This window comes from Pseudorasbora parva, chromosome 15 (assembly GCF_024679245.1).
Source record: "Pseudorasbora parva isolate DD20220531a chromosome 15, ASM2467924v1, whole genome shotgun sequence".
In the NCBI taxonomy this organism is placed as follows: domain Eukaryota; kingdom Metazoa; phylum Chordata; class Actinopteri; order Cypriniformes; family Gobionidae; genus Pseudorasbora; species Pseudorasbora parva.
Window position 1 is genome coordinate 39542927 of NC_090186.1, and position 23472 is coordinate 39566398.

The 23472-nt window shown below is 39.0% G+C and overlaps 1 protein-coding gene across 5 annotated transcripts in view; it reads right to left on the bottom strand.

Annotated features, from left to right (window-relative positions):
* The window catches only part of LOC137041592 (kelch-like protein 29), a 309158-nt gene that overhangs the window by 103403 nt on the left and 182283 nt on the right, over positions 1–23472 (bottom strand). For 4 of the 5 annotated variants that reach the window (XM_067418060.1, XM_067418063.1, XM_067418064.1 and 1 more), the window contains 2 exons: positions 18854–19378; positions 10126–10158 (listed from right to left, as the gene is read on the bottom strand). In XM_067418060.1, coding sequence (XP_067274161.1) covers positions 10126–10158; positions 18854–19378 — 558 coding nt within the window. The remainder of the gene's footprint in view (positions 1–10125; positions 10159–18853; positions 19379–23472) is intronic. The other variant, XM_067418065.1, reaches the window with a different exon arrangement.

A 23472-nucleotide genomic window follows, 5' to 3' on the forward strand; every position in this document is an offset into this window, starting at 1 on the left:
ACTCTGATTGGTTTATTGCACGTTATGCCGCAAACACACCCATGAATCATTATGAGACTAGGTACAAACCTTTTGGACCATGCGTTGGGTGGGCAGACTACCCAAACTAGCAAATGTGGTTTTTAGACACCCTGCACCATGCGCTTCAGACCATATGCTCAGATCATTAAAATAGGGCTCAATGTGTGGTAAAAATATGGTAACAGGCATTTAATTTCAGCAGCAGTGGTGCGAGCAGTAGACCAATCACAACAGACTGTCAATACGAGCAGAGAAGCACAGTTCTAATGATCTTTGTTCTTAACAGTGCTCAGCTTCAACTCCATTAGCTCTCAGAGAATAAAGCGTGTTGATATTGTGCTATGAAATCATTTACTGGTGACCCCTGGGTCTGCCCCAAACAAAACCTGCTTTAGCGATCGCTGCAACTAGTTATCATCGACAGCATGGCGCTTCTAATTACTTCTAATCTTGCTTTCACAATTGTATCTTATTGCTTCGCAACAATAGAGCTCCTGACATAATTTTTTATTTTATTTATAATTGTACATTTTTCAATAAGATATCAGATTATGTTGAGTATTCTAACAGAGGAATGCTCAACATCCACTTTTAACCATTTATTGTCACAGCCAGCTTTCATTTTGAAAAATCCAAGACTCAAATAAACTATGACCTTTACAAAACCCTCCGGCTCAGCACATAATATTACAAATATACTGAACATATTCTATATTCACTGCACTGTGCTGCATGAGTCAGACTCAAATATTGAAATAGAGTGTGTGTGTGTGTGTGTGTGTGTGTGTGTGTGTGTGTGTGTGTGTGTGTGTGTGTGTGTGTGTCCGCACCAAAACATATCACATGACAAAGTATTTGAAATATTAGCAGTGAGCAAACATTTTCAGATGGGAACAAGATCTTAGGATCATGTATTTTAATTAACAGTATCTGCTAATACTAATGACCACAAGAAAAGAGGCGTTTAATAATTCATTATGACTCAAGACACTTGATCTGAATAAAGCAAAAGCAAGCCATTTGTGCCATAAAACATTTAGAGAATTCATCTACATCCGTCACACCATCATGTCCGTTTACTACATGAGTTATTTTATTACGCTTTAGCCAACAAGTATTTGGAAACTGCACATCGTTGCCTTTCATTTCATGTATGGTTACACATCATAGAACTCACTTTGACAAACATAGTGCTGACTTCAGCTTCTGAATCATAAAATGTGTCAAAGCAAGCATATTTTACACCTATGCTTTGCCTTATTTCAACAGATGCATTTAAATTGAGCAATGATAATACCAGGAAAACGCTTTTGCGGTTCGGGTCTTTGCACAGAGAGTCATTTCCAGGCCCAATCTCCAGCTGCTGAAACTCTGATTTAACCCCAGCAAGTATACTTTGCACAGTCACAGGAGAAGCCCCAACAAAAATATGCCAGAGCACAGTTTATTATATAAACATGTTCGCTGAAGCCACACGACTAATGACCCGCCAGTGATGGCAATTATGGATTATCTTTGAAAAGCACAAGGGGATCAATTTATTTCTACCATGCAGGTGTAAAAGCACTACACCGTTTGAGACAAATACCAATGACAAACATTTACCAAAGCACAAAACAATTACTGCATTCTATGCTGTGGAAACATTTCAGCAATAAAATATGTTACTTTTCAATATGTAATTTAGCACATTTAGAGTCTGTGCTATTCATTTCATAAACGCAGCACGAGTGATTAAGAGCGATTTCCACTGCATCTATCATGCAAAGCTTTTCTGAGATCAGTAGAGAGCTACTAAACTATGTGATGACAGATTGAAGTCTATATGCATGTTCATATGCGAGTGTGTGATTCATACTTGCATTATTCTGCATTTGCTCGTCTTTGTTTCTCGATCCCTAATTATGTGCATTCTCATTAGTGGAGAAATGCACGCGTCATTGACGCAGTGTGTGCAGCATCTGCTCCTGTTACAGGGAGATTGGTCGATTTCAAACTCACATCATTCCTATTATGCCATGCATCTTGCAGTTTTATAAGTCCATCATATAACATACTGGATCACATAACATTATGACCAATAATATTGTGTTGGTCCCCCTTTTGCTGCCAAAACCGCTAGTATTCCACTAGACCCCTGAAGGTATATGGTGGTATCTGACACCAAGATGTTAGCAGCAGATCCTTTATTAAGTCCTGGTCCTGTAAGTTTTGAAGTGGGGCCTCCATCGAAATTTGGAGGTCAAGTCCACACCTCAAACCATTACCAGGATGCATTATCCTGCTGAAAGAGGCCAGAGCCACCAGTTTTCATGAAAGGGTGTACATGGTCTGAAACAATGCTTAGGTACGTGTTAAAGTAACATCCACATGGATGACAGGACTCAAGGTTTCCCAGCAGAACATTGCCTTGACCTCTTCCCATAGTGCATCATGGTGCCATGAGTTCCCCAGGTAAGCTACACACATGCTTTTGGCCATCCACACAATAGAAAAGAAAACATGATTCATCAGACCAGGCCACCTTCTTCCGTTGCTCCGTGGTCCAGTTCTGTTGCTCATGTGCCCACTGTTGGTGCTTTCGGTGGTGGACAGGGGTCAGCTTGGGCACCCTGACGGGTCTGCGGTTATGCCGCCCCATACGCAACAAACTCTGACATACTGTGTATTCTGACACCTTTCTATCAGAACCAGCATTAACTTATTGAGAAATTTGAGCTACAGTAGCTCATCTGTTTGATCGGACCACTCAGGCCAGCCTTTGCACTCCACATGCATCAATGAGCCTTAGCCGCCCATGACCCTGTCTCTGGTCCTCCACTGTTCCTTCCTTGGAGCACTTTTGATAGATACTGACCACTGCAGACCGGGAACACCCCACAAGAGCTGCAGTTTTGGAGATGTTCTGACCCAGTCATCTAGCCATCACAATTAGTCCCATGTCAAACTCACTCAAATCCTTACGCGTGCCCATTTGTCCTGCTTCTAACACATCAACTTTGAGGACAAAACGTTCACTTGCTGGCTAATATATCCCACCACTAACCGGTTCCGTGATGAAGAGATAAGCAGTGTTATTCACTTCACCTCCACTGGTAGGTGAAGTGAATAACACTGATTATCTCTTCATCACAATGTTATGCTGGATTGGTGGAAATCATATATGGTCAATGGCAAATAAAGCTTTAAAAAAAAGATTTTTTAAATTTTTTTATCTTCTCAAAATGTATGTAATGCATTGTTTTTAATAATGAACAATGTGTTTAAAGACGTTTCAGTTGTTAAATAACATTTCAAAGCATTTTTATTTTATTTTATTTTATTACAGTTTTTATGTCAGGCAGTACAACCAAATAATTACATGTATATATACTGTAGTTCCACACCTGACATAGAAAGTGTATCAACCCATACTTGAAATGAGCTGTTTTTAGCCGTATTTCAGAGAGAACTAAAAACCTTTTCATTCTCTGGATGATGTATTATCATGTTTAATGTTATTACTTTGTCATTTCATAATAAGACATCAGTAATAAAGCAGTTGTGACATTTGGGAATATAAAAAAATGGCTGGACATATGTTTTTAAATTATTGCAACAGCTTTAAAACTACTGACATTTATAATATTTGTTTATATGAAAGGTTTCAAACCTTATGTGATCCCCATCGTCTTTAGTTTTAATTTTAAGACACCATTTTAGTCTTTTCATTTGTTCTGACAGCTGCACCACCTGACATTTTGAGGCTTAAGATAACAAAACATAAACTAATATGCATTATTTAAATATACTAAAAATGAATTCAAACTAAACAGTTGTTGTGATAGAATGAAGTGATATATGTCATGAATTTATCAAATTATTTTAAAAGGATATAATGCACTTGGACACAACAATATGCATGCCACATCACTGGGCCATTTATTTCTTTTATCACTGGTTTAAGTTCTTTCCTCCGAGGAAAACATCCAAGTGAACATGTCGGCATGTTCACTGACCTCAAAGGATTAAATGAACACGGAGAAGCATTTTATATCATTTCACTGTGGGTTAAGCAAACGTTGTCACTTTTGACATGTTCCTGGTGCTGTACTAACTTCTAACATCATTTAGTTTTGGGTTTTTGTGTCCTCAATTTCACTTTTCCTATTGTTAGCCTTATGTAAAAACCCTTTAAACTAAAAATGGCAAGGGCCCAGTTACCTTTTACCCAGTTAACCCTCAGTTATAATTTAAGAGGATTATCACTAAGTCTATCACTTTTTTTTGTTTTTGGTTTCACTTTATTTTAAGGTGACAGTTACATTGTACTTACTGAAAGTTATATGAATTAACTACATGCACTTAATATAGAGTCACAGTTAGGGTCAGTTTTACTGTTAGTACATGTAGTAACGTACAACTATTTCATCTTAAAATAAAGTGTTACTTTTTTTTTCTTTTTCTTTTAACTTAATGGGTTTGTTGAAATCTGGTGCAGATCTTTAAAGAGAAAAAAAATGTACTTCATAAAAATTGTCACAAAATGTAAGTCACTGAGAATTAAAATAGCTTCGTGCCATTCTAAACCTATATTTATTTATTTCATTGTATGGAGCAAAATCCCAGTATACCCCAAATAAAAAAGAAGATAATGCAGGTTTGAAATGGTACAGTGCATAAATGATGACAGGATTTACATTTTTGGGTGAACTGACCCTTTTAGGAACTGCAGACGGATGCAACAAACCCCTGAAGTTAAAATAATCACGTTATGATGACAACACGACAAAAAGTAATATTGAGGGCATATATAATTTTCAACAAATAATTTGGAACATTTTCATTACAGAGAGAAAAACTAAAACAAAAAACAACAGGAGCATTTCTTATAACTTTTTCATTTTAGATGTGCAGAAGAAGTCCCAAGACCCAAGGATATGATAATAATGACAATACCTGCAGAAACAAGACTCAAAGATTCACTCCTACGGTATGTTCACTTATAGAAACAGTGATTAAGAAACTAACTGATCTGATTGCCATTAATTTTCACCTGAAAACCATGTTTGAGTAGGATGAATTCAGCTCTCGGCTAAAGTTACACCGCCATGTAAGCTAGCATTCAGCTGTTTTATTTTCATCCTGCGAGGTTTCATCCTCATTTTCTTGTCATTGTGTAAATAATAAATAAACATCTTAAAATAATGTCTTACAAAGAACTAATTCCTCAAACTACAACACAAGCATGTTCACATTTTTTCTCTTTTACAGGAATGTAAAAGAGCCATCCCATATTCACTACACACACCTCTCCTCTACCGTTTCATTCTCCAGCGTTACAGCTCCCTGAGAAAACACTTCCTGCTCACCTAACACCTCCTTTAAAATCGATTAGGAGGATGCAAACTGTGTATGTGCGTTGGGGAAACAGCCAAAATCCCCTGAAATAATTGTGTGTCAAAGCACGAGTGTGTCCTGAATAACTGCTGCTGTATAATGAGCGGCTCAGCCCATCCTCCATCGCTACACTGTACTTCCTCCAAGACTTCCTGCTGAGAGGGGGCGGGTTTACCCCGCTGGCTTCCGTTTGTACCTCGATGTGAGCGTTCCCACAGGAAGGAGAGGCCTGATTTGATTGGTTACAAAAAGCATCCCTCTGGTGCATATGCAAAAGAGGCACCTCTGATTGCGAGCTGTATTCTGAATGTCACTTTGTCGGAATAAAAAAAGTGCAGTCTCCGGGTGAGAATGAAAGGAAGTAGTTTGGCATCAATTTTCTCTGACCTCGATTCTTACCCTTCTGATAATGAGAGCGTGAGGGCTGGACACACGTCAGCGCTACTCAAGTGTGAACTTTTTAAAAAAGACGTCTGATGCAACGAGAGCAGAGGTCGATTTGAGGATGTCACAGGAAAACCTACAGTAGAGAATCGGGTTATCTAGATGCTTCCAGATATTATACACACACACATATGAAAGAACTTTGACAAGAGGGCATATACATAATTAGAAGTTTATTTGGGGAAAGAATAGTTAACAGTGAGAATTGGATATATATATATATATGTGTGTGTGTGTGTGTGTGTGTGTGTGTGTGTGTGTGTGTGTGTGTGTGTGTGTGTGTGTGTGTGTGTGTGTGTGTGTGTGTGTGTGTGTGTGTGTGTGTGTGTGTGTGCGTGCGTGCGTGTGTATATGCTCCAATTCTCACTTTTATCTATTCTTTTGCATCAATAAACTTGTAATTATACACTGTAAAAAAAAAAAATGTCTCCAATTGAAAATTTTCTAATGACTGATCACATTTAAATGTTTCAGTTGGCCAAATTGAAATTATGCGAATTGATGCATTTTAATTTACAGAAATTCAATTCTACAAACTGAAAAATTTAGATGTTATCAGTCACTAGAAAATATTCTTTTTTTTTTTTTTTTACAGTATTATGGGATGTATTAAAGGACAAGGCATTAATATGTGCTTTATATGTGCTTTTATATATATATATATATATATATATATATATATATATATATATATATATATATATATATATATATATATATATATATATAGAGTATATAATATTTATGTTTATATATACACTTTTATGTTAAATGTGATTAAACAATTTGAATATAATTTGAATGATTTCAGCTATCATCAAAAAAAAGTAGAGGTTTTGAAGATGTAAACAACTCTAGAAGAAAAATCTATTTTAACCCAAAATAACATTGGGCCTTGATTATGTGTTTTTCTGCATTTTTCTTTTAAAGCTGTAGACTAAATATGAAAGTGTGAGTTACATAACGAATGTTGACCATTATTTCTAAGAGCACACGGCGGATTATAAGTGTATAAAGACAGACAAAGAATAAAAGAGAAACAAACACAAAAGGGTAAAGATAAAGATGCAAAGCAAGTGCAAACGAGACGAATCCGAGAGGAGTTGGTGACAGTTTGTGGACACGTCGAGAGTTTCCAACAACCCAGAGAGCGGCTGTAGTTTCTCGTCCGTGGCTTGTGTCTCGTGTCTCGGAGTGAATCTGTCAGGCGACGCGGTGCGTTATCTTGAAAGGCAAGTGATTAATGAAGGCAGAGCAGAGTTTGGGTACGGTGGAGGCGGTCTGCGAATGATCAATCTTAATGAGCTCTCCTGCCGACTGCATATTAACTGCAGGGGACGTAATGTATGGCTCACAGAGGGCTGCTCCCTTCTTAAGAAACGATAATAAGAAGAGACTGCATCACGCACGCTCACACCAACCTCCACTCAAGCTCCAAATACATCTCAATGGATGATGGCAAAATAATTATCTAGCGTTGACTCCTCGCACCTCAGCGGTGGTAGACGTTCACACAGGGCGACATGCTCACATTTACACCTGCTTTCAGAAATTACGATAACAAGCAGTGGGATTATCGGAGGATTTCGCGTGGGCTCGTCTTTGTTCTTTATTCTAGTAACTACAATATAGAACATGGAGGAGCCTACACCAAATCCTCCGATAATCCGCCTTATGTTCTCCTGCTTCAGATGGCAAATGGACTAGTTTAATCAAAAGACGTGAATCAGTCCAGGCGCAGTTGTCCAAGTCTGCCTTCTTCACATTAAAAACAATGACCTCTTACGCTGTTACCTTAGCGGTGATGCTACTCTGTTAGTACTAAAAACTGTTGTAGTGATTAGGGCAACAACAATCAATACAAATCAGTTTGCATTTGTACTGTGGAAAAGGGAAAAGTAAAAACCAAGTAATGGACCACATAACGAAACCAAGTGTGGAAATAGCCTCAACTTTGCAATGGATGTACAACTCACAAGTTTGACCATTCTTGGCTTCAGAGGCTAAAATTCAGACTCACCAAGTGCCAAATTCACGTAAAAGTCAGTGTTGGCGAGGGGATAACACAGTGCTAGTTGCCATTTGGCCGGTAATATTTTCATTAATTCTAGCAATGCATTGTACTATGAACATGAGTGTGCGCAAACGTGAACGACGAATGAACTCAAATCATTACTCGCTGTGTGGGGGAAGTTTTCTGTGCGCAAACATCTGAAGCGTGCGGCCAGAAATTTGAGGCTCGAGCAGTGCACAACTCTCTTTCACCTCTTCTTGTGCTTGACAATGCCCGTATTGGCGAGTATCCTCAGTCAGTTATGTCTTAAGTGAACATAAACTGCTGAGAAAGAAAATATATCATTGCATTCAGTCTTAAAGGGACAGCAGCCATTAATATTAATCAGACAACAAAAGACAACTCCCTGCTCTTGACTGAGTATCTTTTGAAATTGTAATAAGGATTAATTTATACAGTGAAATTTATGCAGTGTAATTTTACATTTGATTACTTTATTATATTTCTGTAAAATTGTGATTTTCTACTTTGCATCGAAAAGACCGGTTCTCTTGTCACTGCGCGGACGTTGCACGTGCAACAGTGAACTGAGCGCACGGAAACAAATGTCAACTAGACAGTGCGCGTGTGCACGCGCCGAACCCGTCTTTCTGCACTCACTGCCAAAGGAGTACTTTGAAAGACTTGCGCACGCATCTGTGCGCGTCTGCACGAGGCAGAAAGGAACGTAGAAAGTGAAGTTTATCCGCGAGTTGTGTTTCGAATTTGAGCTTGATCTTCAGAAATGCTTGGGAAAAGTAACGTTAGCTTGTTGTGGACGCTACCGCACTACTTGATCAACAAAAGAGCTTCGCTACTGAAAAGCTATTTGATTGAGAAAACAGCGACACTACCACCACGCTACTGAAAAATGTAGTTAAGCTAGTAGCGTCACTACTTGTAGCGACGCTACTGCCCAACACTGAGTGTAATATAGTACCTGCTGCTGCTCTATCTGCTGTTACTATGAATTAAACAACAGAGGATGAACAGAAATTGACTCACTACTCTTGACTGACTGAACATTAGTAGCTTTATTGTGAACAGCTCAGCTACAGCTCTCTGAGGGCGGGGTCTGTGCTAGTATGTCACTGTCACTGATTTTTACTATTATAGGGTGGTTGTGTACACACACTGCCAACACACATTTATGTTCAAACACCTTATAAAAGTGAATTTTGCATAATAGGTGCCCTTTAAGAGAAAATGGGGAAGGTTGCTGTTTGATACATATTTTGGTGTAATTTTAACATTTTGGCACACTGGTCATTGGCATGTGCGCAAAAAGTTTAAGCCCTGTTTGGCTTACTGCTGAACCTAACATGCTAAATACTTGAAATTAGTTATGTAAATCAATAATTAAATATTATATATACACACTCTACTATCCAAAAGATTGGTGTTAGTAAGATTTTTGTAATATATATATATATATACAAAGTCTCTTCTGTTTAGGGCTGAAAAGTACAATACAAACAGTATTGTGAAATATTATTCATTTATTTGAAATACTGACGACAACATCATTTAAAATGACTTAAATATATTTTAAAATGTCAATTATTCCCGTGATGTTAAAGCTGAATTTCCAGCATCATTACTCCAGTCTTTAGTGCCACATGACCCTTCAGAAATCATTCTAATATGATGATTTGCTGCTTTTTATTATCAGTTTTCAAACAGTTGTGCTGCTTCATATTTTGTGGAAACTGTTTTCTCCCCCCATAATTATTTGATCAATAGAAAAAATTGTATAAGAATGTAATATACTTTACTTTTAATGCAATTAATACAACCTTGGTGAACAATTATTTAAATAAATGATTGAATAATTCTTATGCCCCCAAACGTTATATATTACAAATTATATTGAATACACAAATTGTATAAACTCACACATTATACTGAAGATAATAAGCTGGACAGAAATGAACTGACACTGAATCTTCAAAACAGGGATTAAATATTTAGGGCCGCTCAATTTTCTATTAAATCTTATTAAATACTTCTTCATTTTAGCCTAGACATGAAATCTTTGCTAATAAATTCTGATATGGATATCTGAACACAGTCTCTGCCAGCAGACAGCAAAGAAATGGCAAATAACGGTCTCATCTTCATTCCTCCATCTACTCATGTTGAACAGGGAAGTAAGTGAACGGAATCCGTTCATTCTATTAAAGGTATGGTTCACCAAAAAATATATAATTCTGTCATCATTTACTCACCCTTATGCTGTTCCAAGCCTGTATGAGGTTCTTCTGTTAAACACAAAAGAAGATGTTTTAAAGAAGGTCGGTAACATAAAAAGCCTGACTTGTATAGTATTTTTTCCCTATGGAACTCTATACCAACCGTTTGATTGTCAGCATCAGCTTGAGGGTGAGTGATTTTTTGAGTGAATTTAATTTTTGGGGTGAACTATCCCTTTAAAGCCAATAAAGATACATGACTTTTAATTGAGTTCATTCTGTTTTGCCATGCTGATCGCAAGCGCGGACGTTCCATATGCATCACATGGATTGCTATCCATGCCAAAGGAGTGAAAACAGCACTAGATAATCACAAACCAGACATTTTCCTTCCATTGACAGACTGCAAGAAAACTGCTTCTAGCATTCAACCATCCCAAACTTGCACTTGGCATTCACAAACAGGTGTACAACCAACTGAAATTTGCTATTCAAATGTGCAGAATTTAAACGTGATAAATATGAATGTTTCCCATCATGACACGCATCCGCAATCAAACACGCGACTCATTCAATCTTCTTGGAGGGAAATCTGAGTAACGACGCAGCCACAACAGCAGTCTTTGCGTTTTAAAGAGCACATTCATCCTCCTAAACACTACGAGTATGCCGGAAAAGGCTTCCGAATCCCATGAATAGCAATAAATGTTGTTGAGGCCAAATGCAGCAGCACTATTTCAGATTTACTAGAGCAGTCAACCACCATGCAAATAACCCAGGGGAGTCAAAGATACAGCCCACGGGTTGATACTGTATGAGGGGGGAATGTGCTTTAAGCTACAGCAACACAGATAAACTCTTTGATTTGCTGTGTCTCGTTTTAAAGCTTGCATTTTAAAGCAGTGAGAATTTACTTGTAATTTTACATGCGATTCAGCACAAATTCACCTGGCTCTGTGATTCATAACCGGTTAAGAAAAAAATGTTAGGGGTTAAAAGGAGAATTACACACATTTTCTTCCACTACATGATTATTAGATATGATAGGTCAACATTAAGACTACTAGACTTGACAGAAGTAGGCTTATGATTCAAATGAGATGTCTCTTTCAGCTTCTACAGAGTTATTGATAACATTTTTATTAATTGAATTAGTAATTTATCAATTATTCATTTTTTTATCCATAGTGGTGAGCTAGGTTCTTTTTCTTGTCAATATGAATTTAGTTCATATACATTAAATAAAATATGCACAGGAGATAATTGTATCATCAATAATTGAAAAATGAATCTGAACACTTTTTCTTGAAAATCGATAATTTGCTTGTGCTCTCAATGTCTTGTAAAAAAAAAGTTTATAAAATAAAAATAAAAGATGAAAAAGACGAAAATAAATGATTATGTAGATAATGGTTCTATCTTCAGTAAGAAATGTACTTGTTACTTGAGTCGTCTTAATTTGATGTATTGTATCACTTTTGAAGACTGTATATAATTGCATGTATAAATAACATCAGTATGTATCTCTATAAGCATATCATTTCATATTTCCTTTATATAAGTCTAATGCTTGAACTGACCTCATTATTTCAGATTATCAGTTAGGACTATAAGGCAAAAACAGCTATGAAAGACACAAATAAACGCTCTCATTAAAATGTCTGAAACTTGGAGCATGGCTTCCAGTTAAGCTCGTAATTAGGAGACAAAATGACAGCAATATTTTAATAAATACACATAAATGCAAACATGTATATGGGAGAGACAGAAGCAGCACCAGGCCCTGCATCCGTCAAAGCGGGACGCTCCTGGGGTGGCCCTTGTATCGCAGTGTTAATCATCTGTCTAAACTGATTAGTTTCCTAATTGAACAGCCAAAACTAACCGTGCCATTATAGGTCATTTGTCTGGAACGGCAGGGGAATGCTACTTGAACACTCTCGAGCTGTTTTGTACAGCAATACCGAGCCCTTGTGAGCGTTGCGGCTGCGGCTTTGCTTTTAAACCACAGGCTCTTTATTTACAATAATGCGTCATGGGATTGTGTGTACTGTAGGGTGCTCATGTGCACATGGGGCTCATTTAACACATTTATATTACCGTCTAGACACAGTATCTGAAGAAGAAAAAAACATTCAGGCTGCTGGCAGGGCATCGGACGAGGTAGATTTTGTGAGCACAACAAAAAGAGAACATTACGCTACTCTGGATCGATTGCTCCACACGCTATTTTTCGGTGCATAAGGTTACATCGTCCATCACAGGCTTATCCCCGCAGAGTTCCGGCATCATTCCTCCAGTCCCTGATCATTAACATAAATGTGCATTCATTTATAACGCGAGAAGAAACGCGCTACGGCCCTGAGCTGCGGCTTCCATTTCTCCACGTGTGGCTCTCATAGCAGGGCGTACAACGCATGGCCCGAGGCCGATCTGTCTTAATGAGACAAGGAATCCTGCAAAGAGTCAGTGTTTGCCTCCATGTCAACGGCCCGGTAGCTTGTCTCGACTCATTCCCCAAGACGACACACAGGGAGTCTGAACTGCGCTGGATAACATGACTGTCATTTCCGAGCAAACAGATCAAAGTCTTACTAGTACTAAAGCCACTTGGATGTTGAATATGGCATTGGGCTGTCCGATTCTGAATTCACAAAGTGCTTGAAAAGACACACACACTGCAAGTAACGACCTACTTGATTAGTGGGGATCAACATACTGTGCATAATATGCATAATATTAAATGGAGGGACTGACGGACAGATAGATGGATGGAAGGATGGCTGAATGGACTGATAGATGTTAAAGGGATACTTCACCGCTTTTTCATATTAAACTGTTATTCCCTTAACTAAAACGGGTTGACACATCCCTCTCTCGTCTCAGTGCTCTTAATCTCTCTGACGCGCGGTGACGATCTGATAGCATTTAGCTTAGCCCACTAAGCCCAGTTCATTCACTATGGTACCAAACAGAGATCAAGTTAGAAGAGACCAAACACCTCCACGTTTTCCCTTTAAATACAGTTACACGAAAATCCTCCCTCACATCTCCCCCTCCCTCTCTCATTTCTATCAATAGGGGGAGGAGGAGATGTGAGGGAGGATGTTTCAGCCGGGACTTTTTACTACGCCGAGTCAAAGTACTCTCAGAAGTGCTATTCCGCCATACATTATAGTTCTCCTTTTTAATCCGATAAGAAAAGCGCCACGTTTTATTTTGTGTCATCATACTTGATCGTTCAACTATTCGTGTAACTGTATTTAAAGGGAAACCGTGGAGGTGTTTGGTACTTCTAAATTGATCTCTGTTTGGTACCATAGTGAATGAACTGGGCTTAGTGGGCTAAGCTAAATGCTATCAGATCGTCACCGCGCGTCAGAGAGATTAAGAGCACTGAGACGAGAGAGGGATGTGTCAACCCGTTTTAGTTAAGGGAATAACAGTTTAATATGAAAAAAATGTGAAGTATCCCTTTAAAATCCATTACTTTTAAAATAAATAAATTTGAGACATAATCAATGGTTTTCTTTTCCATTATTTTAGGCTACATTCAACAAGAGCGGGTTTTATATGATATAACACCGTCTGAGAAAAGCGTCTCACTGGGTAAAGGACTCTAAACTAGATTATAGAGGGCTTCCTTAAGGCTGACTTTTCATTCAGAAAACTGACTAGTCAATTATAAAAATGCACATCCACATACACACACACACACACACACACACACACACACACACACACACACACACACACACACACACACACACACACACACACACACACACACACACACACACACACACACACACACACAAATGCATTCACTCACACTTCGGAAGTGCTATCTGATGATAAATTGCCATTTCAAACACAACGAGAGAGTCAAATCCGTTTGTGTTTGTGCGTGTTTGTATTTTCCTTGGAAACAACATAATCCTTTTACTTCTGAAATCTGTCACTGGTTAAAATCCTCCCCACAAAAACCTCTGCTGCACACTGAATTTTACAGAGGTTGCCATCTCAAGTGTTAAGTGTTAAAACTGCAGCCAACATGCTGGCACCAAGGAACCAACTCTCCTCCACCAAATGAGATATTCATGTCTGTTTTGGTGGCAATCGGGGCCAACGTCTCGGAAGTCTAAAAATATGGGCTCAGTCTTCAATCTGTCTTTTTCTGTAGTAAAATGTAGTGTTTTTAGGCAGCTGCTCATTGAGAAACAATATATTTTGAAGCGTGTCTTCCCTTTTGAGTGTGACAGAGCAGCGCCACTGGCATCTTTTCCAAAAACAGCTGTCGGCCTTAAACACCACATGTCACTGGCAAAGGCTATACCCCCCCATTTCAATCTCAAAGCCGCATTTTTATGCTGATAGACACTCAGAACAATATAAAATCAGCTCGATGGCTGTGCAACAACCCCTGGGCAGCATTAAATGTCTTCAACTTTTTAAAGCTTGAAGCTATTCTTTTGAAAAAAAATATGTTATAGATTCCAATGATCGGGCTACAATGAAAACAATTCTGAAGACACACTAGAAACAGATAAAGTAATTCCTAATATTGTGTTGGTCCCCCTTTTGCTGCCAAAACAGCCCTGACCCCTTGAGACATGAACTCCACTAGACCCCTGAAGGTGTACTGTGGTATCTGGCACCAAGATGTTAGCAGCAGATCCTTTAAGTCCTGTATGCTGCAAGATAGGTCCTCCATGGACCGGACTGTTCAGCACATCTGTTACAGCCTGTACCTTGTGTGTGTTGTCCTCGCTCATGACGTCATGACCCTGCTTTTTTTTCTTCTTTGGTTTGAGTATGATTGTAGGTCCGCCTTGCGGGTCGTTGCTGATTAACTATTAAGGACGCTGAAACGGAGTATGGCAGGAGAGAGGAGATTCACCAGCAAACAAGCATCTTTGTTTTGTATTAGTTTTGTATAATACTTTTCCCTTATCTAGGTTCTTTCGTAAGTGGATTTTTTTCTTTATATTTGTGGTCTCAATACTTTAGAGTTGTTTATATTAATAATATCTTATTGTTCTTTTGGATAATTGGTTGGTTTTGTGATACGCGTTTCACTTTTGTGTTAAAGTTAGTTTTGTGACTAACCTAAAGCATCACACTGCCTACACCGGTTTGCCTTCTTCCCATAGTGCATCATGGTGCCATGTGTTCCCCAGGTAAGCTACGCACACGCACCCGGCTATCCACACGATGTAAAAGAAAATGTGATTCTGCAGTAGACAGGGGTCGGCATGGGCACCCTGATTGGTCTGTGGCTATGTAGCCACATATGCAAAAAAACTGTGATGCTCTGTGTATTCTGACACCTTTCTATCAGAACCAGCATTAACTTATTGAGCAATTTGAGCTACAGTAGCTCGTCTGTTTAATCGCAACACTCAGGCCAGCCTTTGCTCTTCACGTGCATCAATGAGCCTTGGCCGCCCATGACCCTGTCTCCGGTTCTCCACTGTTCCTTCCTTGGGGCACTTTTGATAGATACTGACCACTGCAGACCGGGAACACCCCACAAGAGCTGCAGTTTTGGAGATGCTCTGACCCAGTCATCTAGCCATCACAATTTGGCTCTAGTCAAACTCACTCAAATCCTTACACTTGCCCATTTGTCCTGCTTCTAACACATCAACTTTGAGGACAAAATGTTCACTTGAGGCCTAATATATCCCACCACTAACAGGTGTCGTGATGAAGAGATAATCAGTGTTATTCACTTCACCTGTCATTCTTGTGGAGGTGTGTGTGTGTAAATTACGTCTGGAGTCTGCAAGTTACACGTTACGCCTGGATGCTGCCACATTCATCAGGCAAAGTTTACAAATGGCCTCATTAATGTTTGCAGGTTCTCTATTAGCAATGGGTTTAAATCCAAAATACTGGCTAATAGGCCCTTTTACATTTAGCTTTGAAACCAAATCTTCTGCCATTGCCTTGTCAGTCAGCTCGCCTCACGCTCGTCACGTGATCAATGCTACTAATTTGTACTTTGACTCTTGTTCAGCTCACACTGAATTGAGCAGACACGTTCAGTGTTTAATTAAGTGTCTGTTCTCTGTTTTCTTTATTACTGGGCGGTGCCACGGTGGGCAAGTGATGTAATCGTGTGCGGCTGAACACTGGTAACATGAAGCAATCCTAGTGTAAAGCCAGCCAGACAAACAAACTGAAACTGTGCATCTTCCGTGAGCTATTGTCATTTTGTGTGCAGTATGCTTTATAGCAGTCAGTGAATAGACTGAGACAGTTTCCCAAACAGACAATGGCCAAATGAAGCCAAATTGGTCAAATGAACCCCTATAAAACATTGTGTGGAACAGACTGTCCAACGTGTTCTTAAAAAGCATTCTGCACTCGGAATTATCTGACAGGAACATGTTCCATCTACCCATTTAATAACAGCCAAGAGCACAAAGAACCACCCTCCAAATCTATGGTAGCACAGAGCGAAGCCAGACAGGGTGTGCTCTCCCCTCGCGCTGCTGCTGCTAACCTTGCCCACCGCACTTAAGCACAATGCAGCTGTATTAAAAGAGAAAAGTCTGACTCTTCACGCTGCTCCTGGTGTGTGCTGACCCATGAAGGATCTGTGCTTCTTTAAAAGGATTTAGCAGCAGGAAACAGAGTTGAAAACGCCAGGAAACCCAAGTTCTCTGTCAACCAGATCTCAGAACTAAAGTAATCCGATGTGCTAATTTGGTCAACAAGGTGAAACGTGTGAGAGAATACATCAGCTGACCACCAAAGTCAAGAGAACCAGAACGCTTTCAGTTAATTAAGAAAAAAGGGAACAGAATTTATTGAGCTGGGAAACAGACAACCACCAAAGTCATGCACTACCGTTCAAAAGTTTGGGGTCGGTAAGAAAAAAAAATGAAATAAAAAATATTTTATTGCAAGGATGCATTAATTAAATTGATCAAATGTGACAGTAAAGACACTTACAATTCTACAAATAAATGCTGTTCTTTAGAACGTTCTAATTATTAAAGAATCAAAAACACAGCTTTTCATGCATCTGCCAAATTTGAGATTTTGGGTATTTTAGTTTTTCATTAAGTGTTTTTAAGCTAGTCTAGTGGAAAGAAAACGTCCAAACTACACTTTTAAGTCCTATTTATATTCTGAAGGTTTTTTACAGAGGGGCTTAGTCATATAAAATTATCCCTGATTTTGTACAACATATTATTCCTAAATAATTGTAAAACCTATTTGTTGTTGACAATTATTTCTCATTTATGTAGTGATAAAAAGAGATATTTTCACTGAAAACCATTGTCTCTAATATGTAAAAAAAGAAGAATCATTCTGTACCCTGTCTTTATCCAAAGAACATAATTTTGTTCTAAAATATATATGCAAATAAGAGCATATTTAATTACATAGTGCCTTGTTTGAATATTTAAAACAAGATTTCAGAAAACTAAAAATGTTTGCAATTCCAAATGTAATCAATCTATTGGGGAAGTATGATGACATCCATCAATTACTCTTTTATCCTATTCATCTGGGGTGTCTTGCCTGAAGCAGCAAAATGTGTATAATAAGAAATGTTACTTGAGCAGCAACTCAGCATATTAGAAAGATTTCTGAAGGATCATGTGATTAGAGAAATGATGCTGAAAATTCATCACAGGAATAAATAACATTTTAAAATATATTCAAATAGAAAACAGTCATTCAAATCAAATAAATGCAGCCTTGGTGAGCATAAGAGACTTCTTTCAAAAACATTACAAATTCTTACTGACCCCAAACTGAACCATACAGTCACTATTTTACTATTACTATTGTATAAGCAGAGTACAGTGAAAACTCTGAATAAAAATAGCTTAAGCCTGGCTTGCTGGTCTTAGTTGGAAACCAAACTTGTTTGGTTGATCTAGTTTTATGGTTTTTTACTGGTTTCGGGGTTTTGTTGGGTTGGTCAGGCTCAGAGACCAGCTTATACATGTTAGGCTGGTTTGAGTTGGTAGTTGTTTTTCAGCAAAAAAAAAAAAAAAAAAAAAAGAAAACACAAAAAAACATTTGCTTAGACTGATATAAACAAGACCTAATTTACAGAGAAATAAAGCAACTGGATTGTCGTATTATGTAAGCGGTGGCTTTCTCATGGCACATTAGTCTGCTATAGTTCTCACGACAGGAGAGCTGAAGCTGCTTCGATGCCACTGCTTTAACTCTGTTTTAAGCAGTTACATTTCAAAAATGCATGTGAAGTCTAATGTAATTGGCTCTTTTGAATCTTAAGAGACAATTGCAAGTTGCATCGATGTGGAAAGTAAATTGCACTCATTTTATAGAGCTCATAAAAAAAATCAAATGAGCTTAGAAAGCCAATCTAAACCTAGATTAAAAGCTTCATTAAATGTGAAAATTGCTTAGGGAATATGCAACATCTGTTTCTGGACTGACAGAGTCTTGTCCAAGGTTATCTTGTACAAACAACGATTTACATCCTTGAAAACCTTCAAGAATTCACAGCAGGAGACTCTCAGGAACCAGCATAAAAGTTTGCAAGGAAGAAGGCCTAATTATGTGACAGTTGTTTCAGGACTGAGTCTGCGACCTTGGAGATGCTTTCATACCGTGGGCTGTTACTCAGGAGGTTTTAACAATGTTTTGCTGACATGTTTGTGGTCAATTTCCTTGCTGACATCAAATGCAATTCCCTGGAAAAGATATTTAAAGACATCCTCGGGCACGTTCATTAGTTGCAAACGCGCAAGTGATGGAAAACGCTTACCTTTTGGATGGCTCGGGTCCGTGAACTCGTACTTCCCCATTCCGACCGTGCGGAGCATCTGAAGGCCGTTCTGACTTTCCTGATTCGCAGAGGCCGGCGTTGGTTGAGTCGTCGCTTGCCCGTTCGTTAGAGGCAACGCGGCGGAAGGCAAAGCGGGAGGCTGTATGAGCGGATGCGTCATGTGACCGTTTCCCACCGCGCTGTGAGGGGTGGGGTGGACTACCTGGCCGGCCGTGGTCAGGGGCGACGGGGTGATTGGCGGTTGGCTGGTGCCGTAGGGCGACTGGTTCTGTATGTTGAGCACCAGGCTGCCTGGTGGTTGGGAAGATAGGGGAGGAAGCTGGAAGTGCGCTGTCATGAGCGGATGGTGCGGGGGGACGGGTGTCTGGATGGACGGGGTAACGCCGATGATGGGAGACTGGACGGACACTCCTTGGCTATAGACGGGGGGCTGTGGCATCCCGTACGAATGAGCCAGAAGGCTGGCCTGACTGACCGCCACCACTGGAGGCACCCATGGGGGCCCTGCAGAACAAGAACAGAAAAATCAAGTCAAGGACAATCAACGGCACATTTGACATTCAGCCATACACTTAATTTGGCGGAAACCCATGTGAAAGTTACAGTTTATTTTACAGTGTCATTGTTAGATATGTAACATGCAGTCAAAAAAAAAAAAAAACAAAAAAAAATTATGTATAATTATATGCAACTAACCCTAAACCAAAACAAACTCTAATCCTAACCCTGTAGTAAGCACATGTAGGCCTGGTTTCACTGACAGGGCTAAGATTAGGCCTTATTTCAATAAGGGCATTTAAGTAGCTTTTATAAACATGCCTTAGAAAAACACACACATTACTGATGCACATCTTGAGACAAAACAATGGCAGTGACTTATTTTAAGATGTGTCAGTGCAAGTTGCTTTCAGTTAAAACAGCTCAAATATGTATTTTAGTCTAGGACTGGATTTATTCCCCCGGTTTCACAGACAAGGCTTAAATTAGTCCCGGACTAAAATGCATGTTTATAAAATCGTGTCTTAATGTCTTAATTGAAATAAAATCTAATCCTGGCTTAATCTGAGCCCTGTTTGTGAAACTGAGCCATAGTCTGTGAGACCGTAATATTACTCAATATCTAAATGTATAATTACAGTGAAACAAAAACACTTTAAAGTGTAACCAACTTATTTATCATTATATGGAATAGCAAGGTGTGCTTCGAGCAAGGTATATCACCCTAGTCTGCTTCTGTCTCTATAGCTAGCTATAGCTCTATATTCCAGCCCACTAAATGACAAATAAACGTTTAAATGTTATTTGGAGGAGATTAATTTAACGTCTATGTGAATTGCTGTTTATATTACCTCTGTAATGAGACACATTTTTAACTGAAACAGTATATTTAATGAGGAAAGAGACAGATTTTTGTCTGTCGTTAACATTATTCAATAGCCTGGCACAGCCCAAAGCCTTATACCTTTATTCAGTAAAGGACGCATTCAATTGATCAACACTGATTTATCATTTCAAGTAAATGTTTTCTGAACTTTCTATTAATCAATGAATCCACAAAAATATTAAGCAGCTCAATAGTTTTCAACGTTGCTAATAATAGTAAATGTTTATTGAGCAGCAAATCATCATATTAGAATGATTTCTGAAGGATTATAAAGAAGACATAGAGTGGTGATGCTGAAAGTTCAGCTTTGCTAGATGTTTCAGTGAAACCAGAACTAGAGTTCAATTCTAGGAAGTGGGATTTCCTCATAACAACTGCATTTTGCACTGTGACAGGGCATTCACTGGAAAATATGCATTTCTTTATGCATTATTCATCTTTTGAGGGTCACATTAGAGTCATTCATCAATTCAGTAATGTAGCAAGGTTACGACAGATGAGTGTACGCAAGAAGCAAAAACTTACTTGATCTTACTGTTTATATTCATCTCCACACTATAATTCCAGAGACAGACAGTTATGATAGCGGATCCTACGGGTGCTTACACACTAGAGAAACCTCTGACAGGGCCTTTGATTTATTGGAAGGTGTAAAATCAGGTTTGAGGGTGTGGAAAGAGCCGGTTCAATCAAGTGGGAATACAGAGAATTGTATTTCTGAAAAGCTGAACCTGTTTGAGCTTCACATTGGTCGATGGATGTTAACCTCAGAAACATTGACATCAATGGATTTGCAATATTCATGTGTAGCATGAACTCTTGTGTGTAAGTGTCTTAACGCTGGAATATAGAAATGTCATGGGTGTTTTTTTAAAAATTGTAAATAAAACTTTTTGAAAACGTATAAAATGATTGCAATATGCTTTAAAAGAACATGCTGTTTCAGACTTTCTATACATTACTACTCAAAATTAAAATTACACTTTGGATTTCACTAGCAATTTCTGAGTAAAATTAGTTTTGAAGTAAATCCTACATTTTTTTTTCAGTTTATTTAGCTGAAATTATTGAAAGATTATGGAAAGGTGTATTGTGGTGTACTAATAGCTCACTGTCCACTTTTTTGACAATCCAGCCCTTCTTCTAACTTAATAAACGCTTTAATCCATTTTTAAATAAAGTAACATATCACAGAAAATGATTCGTTATAAACCCAATAATTTCTTGTACTGAAAACATATTTCCGAGTACTACATCTCCCTCAGTGACATTATAGTTTGCGGGGGTTTTTTTATTTATTTTTTTAACGATTTTATGCTTTTAATATGAATATGTTTGCCGTACTGTTATCAATAAGCTAGTGTGCTGCAAAACAATGACAAACTTTGAATTTATAAGATATAAGCCTTCAAATCTTTCTCATCTGAAGTTTTCATGATAGTGTGAACAGCCACAGCACGCACGCACGCACGCACACACACAGTCTGCTCCGGTCCAGAGACACAAGAGCACAGAGCGGCTCAGAAAACGAATCGGACCCATTTGAATTCGGCACAGAGCGCTGTATTTTAAAGTGGGAGATTAAAGGGGGTGTGAAATGCTGTTTCATGCATACTGAGCTTTTTACACTGTTAAAGACTTGGATTCCCATCCTAAACATAGACAAAGTTTCAAAAACTAATGTTGGACATTTGATAGAGAATTTCTGTGTCAAAAATACTCCTTCCGGTTTCTCACAAGTTTCGGAGAGTTTTTTTCGAGTATGGCTCGACTTGACGTTAATAGACCGGAAGGTCCTTGTATGGGCCGTACGGGCTCTTCTCCCGGTAGGGTGCGCGTGCGCGTGACTAGAGCGAAAGAGGAAATGCACGGCCATAAACACTGCTCTCAGCTGCAGATCCAGTCGTCCGTGAACACTTCTGTCGGTTATAGTCCGTGCCGCGCTCCACTTCATTCCTCCACTTTGACATCAAGCGACTTCAACACTTCAGCACAGCATTCCGGGAAGGCAGTGCTGCATTTGAACCGATTTGAACGCAGGAATGCTTCAGTCGCATCGCAAAGTGGATCTCCACACTCCAAGAAGTGTGTTTTTGACGGAGCCGTCCCAGCGATAAAGGTTCGGTCCTGCTTTAGAAGCAGCCGGTGAGTGAAACTGCTTCAAATGTCTGTGCTGTTGCTTATCGTCACGTGAGTAAACATCAGTAAACGACACGATCGCGTGCTTCATCATTCAAATGCGCTAACGGACTTCATTGCTGTTCTCTGTATAACGTTACACTAGTCTGACGTGCAAAACCGTTTTGCTTGCTACTGCTAAGGTTTAGTCGCATACAATAGTCCATAAACCGAATCATGTCCTCATAAACTGTGAGTAAAGACACACAAATGTTGACAGGCCACTAAATACAGTCCATACCACAGAGACGGACGTCCTGCTGTTGCTGTTTCTATTTCAGCCTCCGAATTAGATACTGGATCATATCTATTAGCTGAGATCGATAGCAAGGGTTTCTCCACGCTTGAGGACGTCACCGCTTTGCGCGATCGTCATTCTTTAGCTCCGCCCACACGATACGCCTCCAGGCGCTCGTTTTTTTCCGGAAAGACTCAGTACAGCTCATATTTCTTTTACAAATATAATAAAACTAAAGACTTTTCAGAGATATGAAGGATGCAATACTACTCTATAGGTACTCAAGATGACATGAGATGAGATGACAAGATGACATGAGATTGACTGAAACTGAGTGTTTCACCCCCCTTTAAGAGGAAACTGCGGCATTACAGATCTCAACAGCTGTGGCCGAGCTGTGATATAAACTAAACGCTATTGGCCATTTTGAAAAATGGGGAGGAGTTGTCCGATATGTCCTGCCCCGTCTTCCTGTTTCAGTGGAAATGACATCAACATGTTGAATAATGCTGCATGTTTCAAGGTATTTCAGTGGGCCTTGAACATGGTCATGAAATCATTGGTTCATGCATCATTTACTCACCCTCATGTCATTCCAGAGAACTATGAAAACGGGTCAATGAATGATAACAGAATTACAAACTTGTGGGTGAACGACCCCTTTAAATCTTCAGTGTTCTGAGTATTTTAAGCATGAGGTCACAGGATCGAAACCATATTGCTAGCGTTTAGCCGACAGCTTACTCACGATGCAACATGGCAGATTTATCTCATGAAAATGTGCTCTTTGTGGACCCG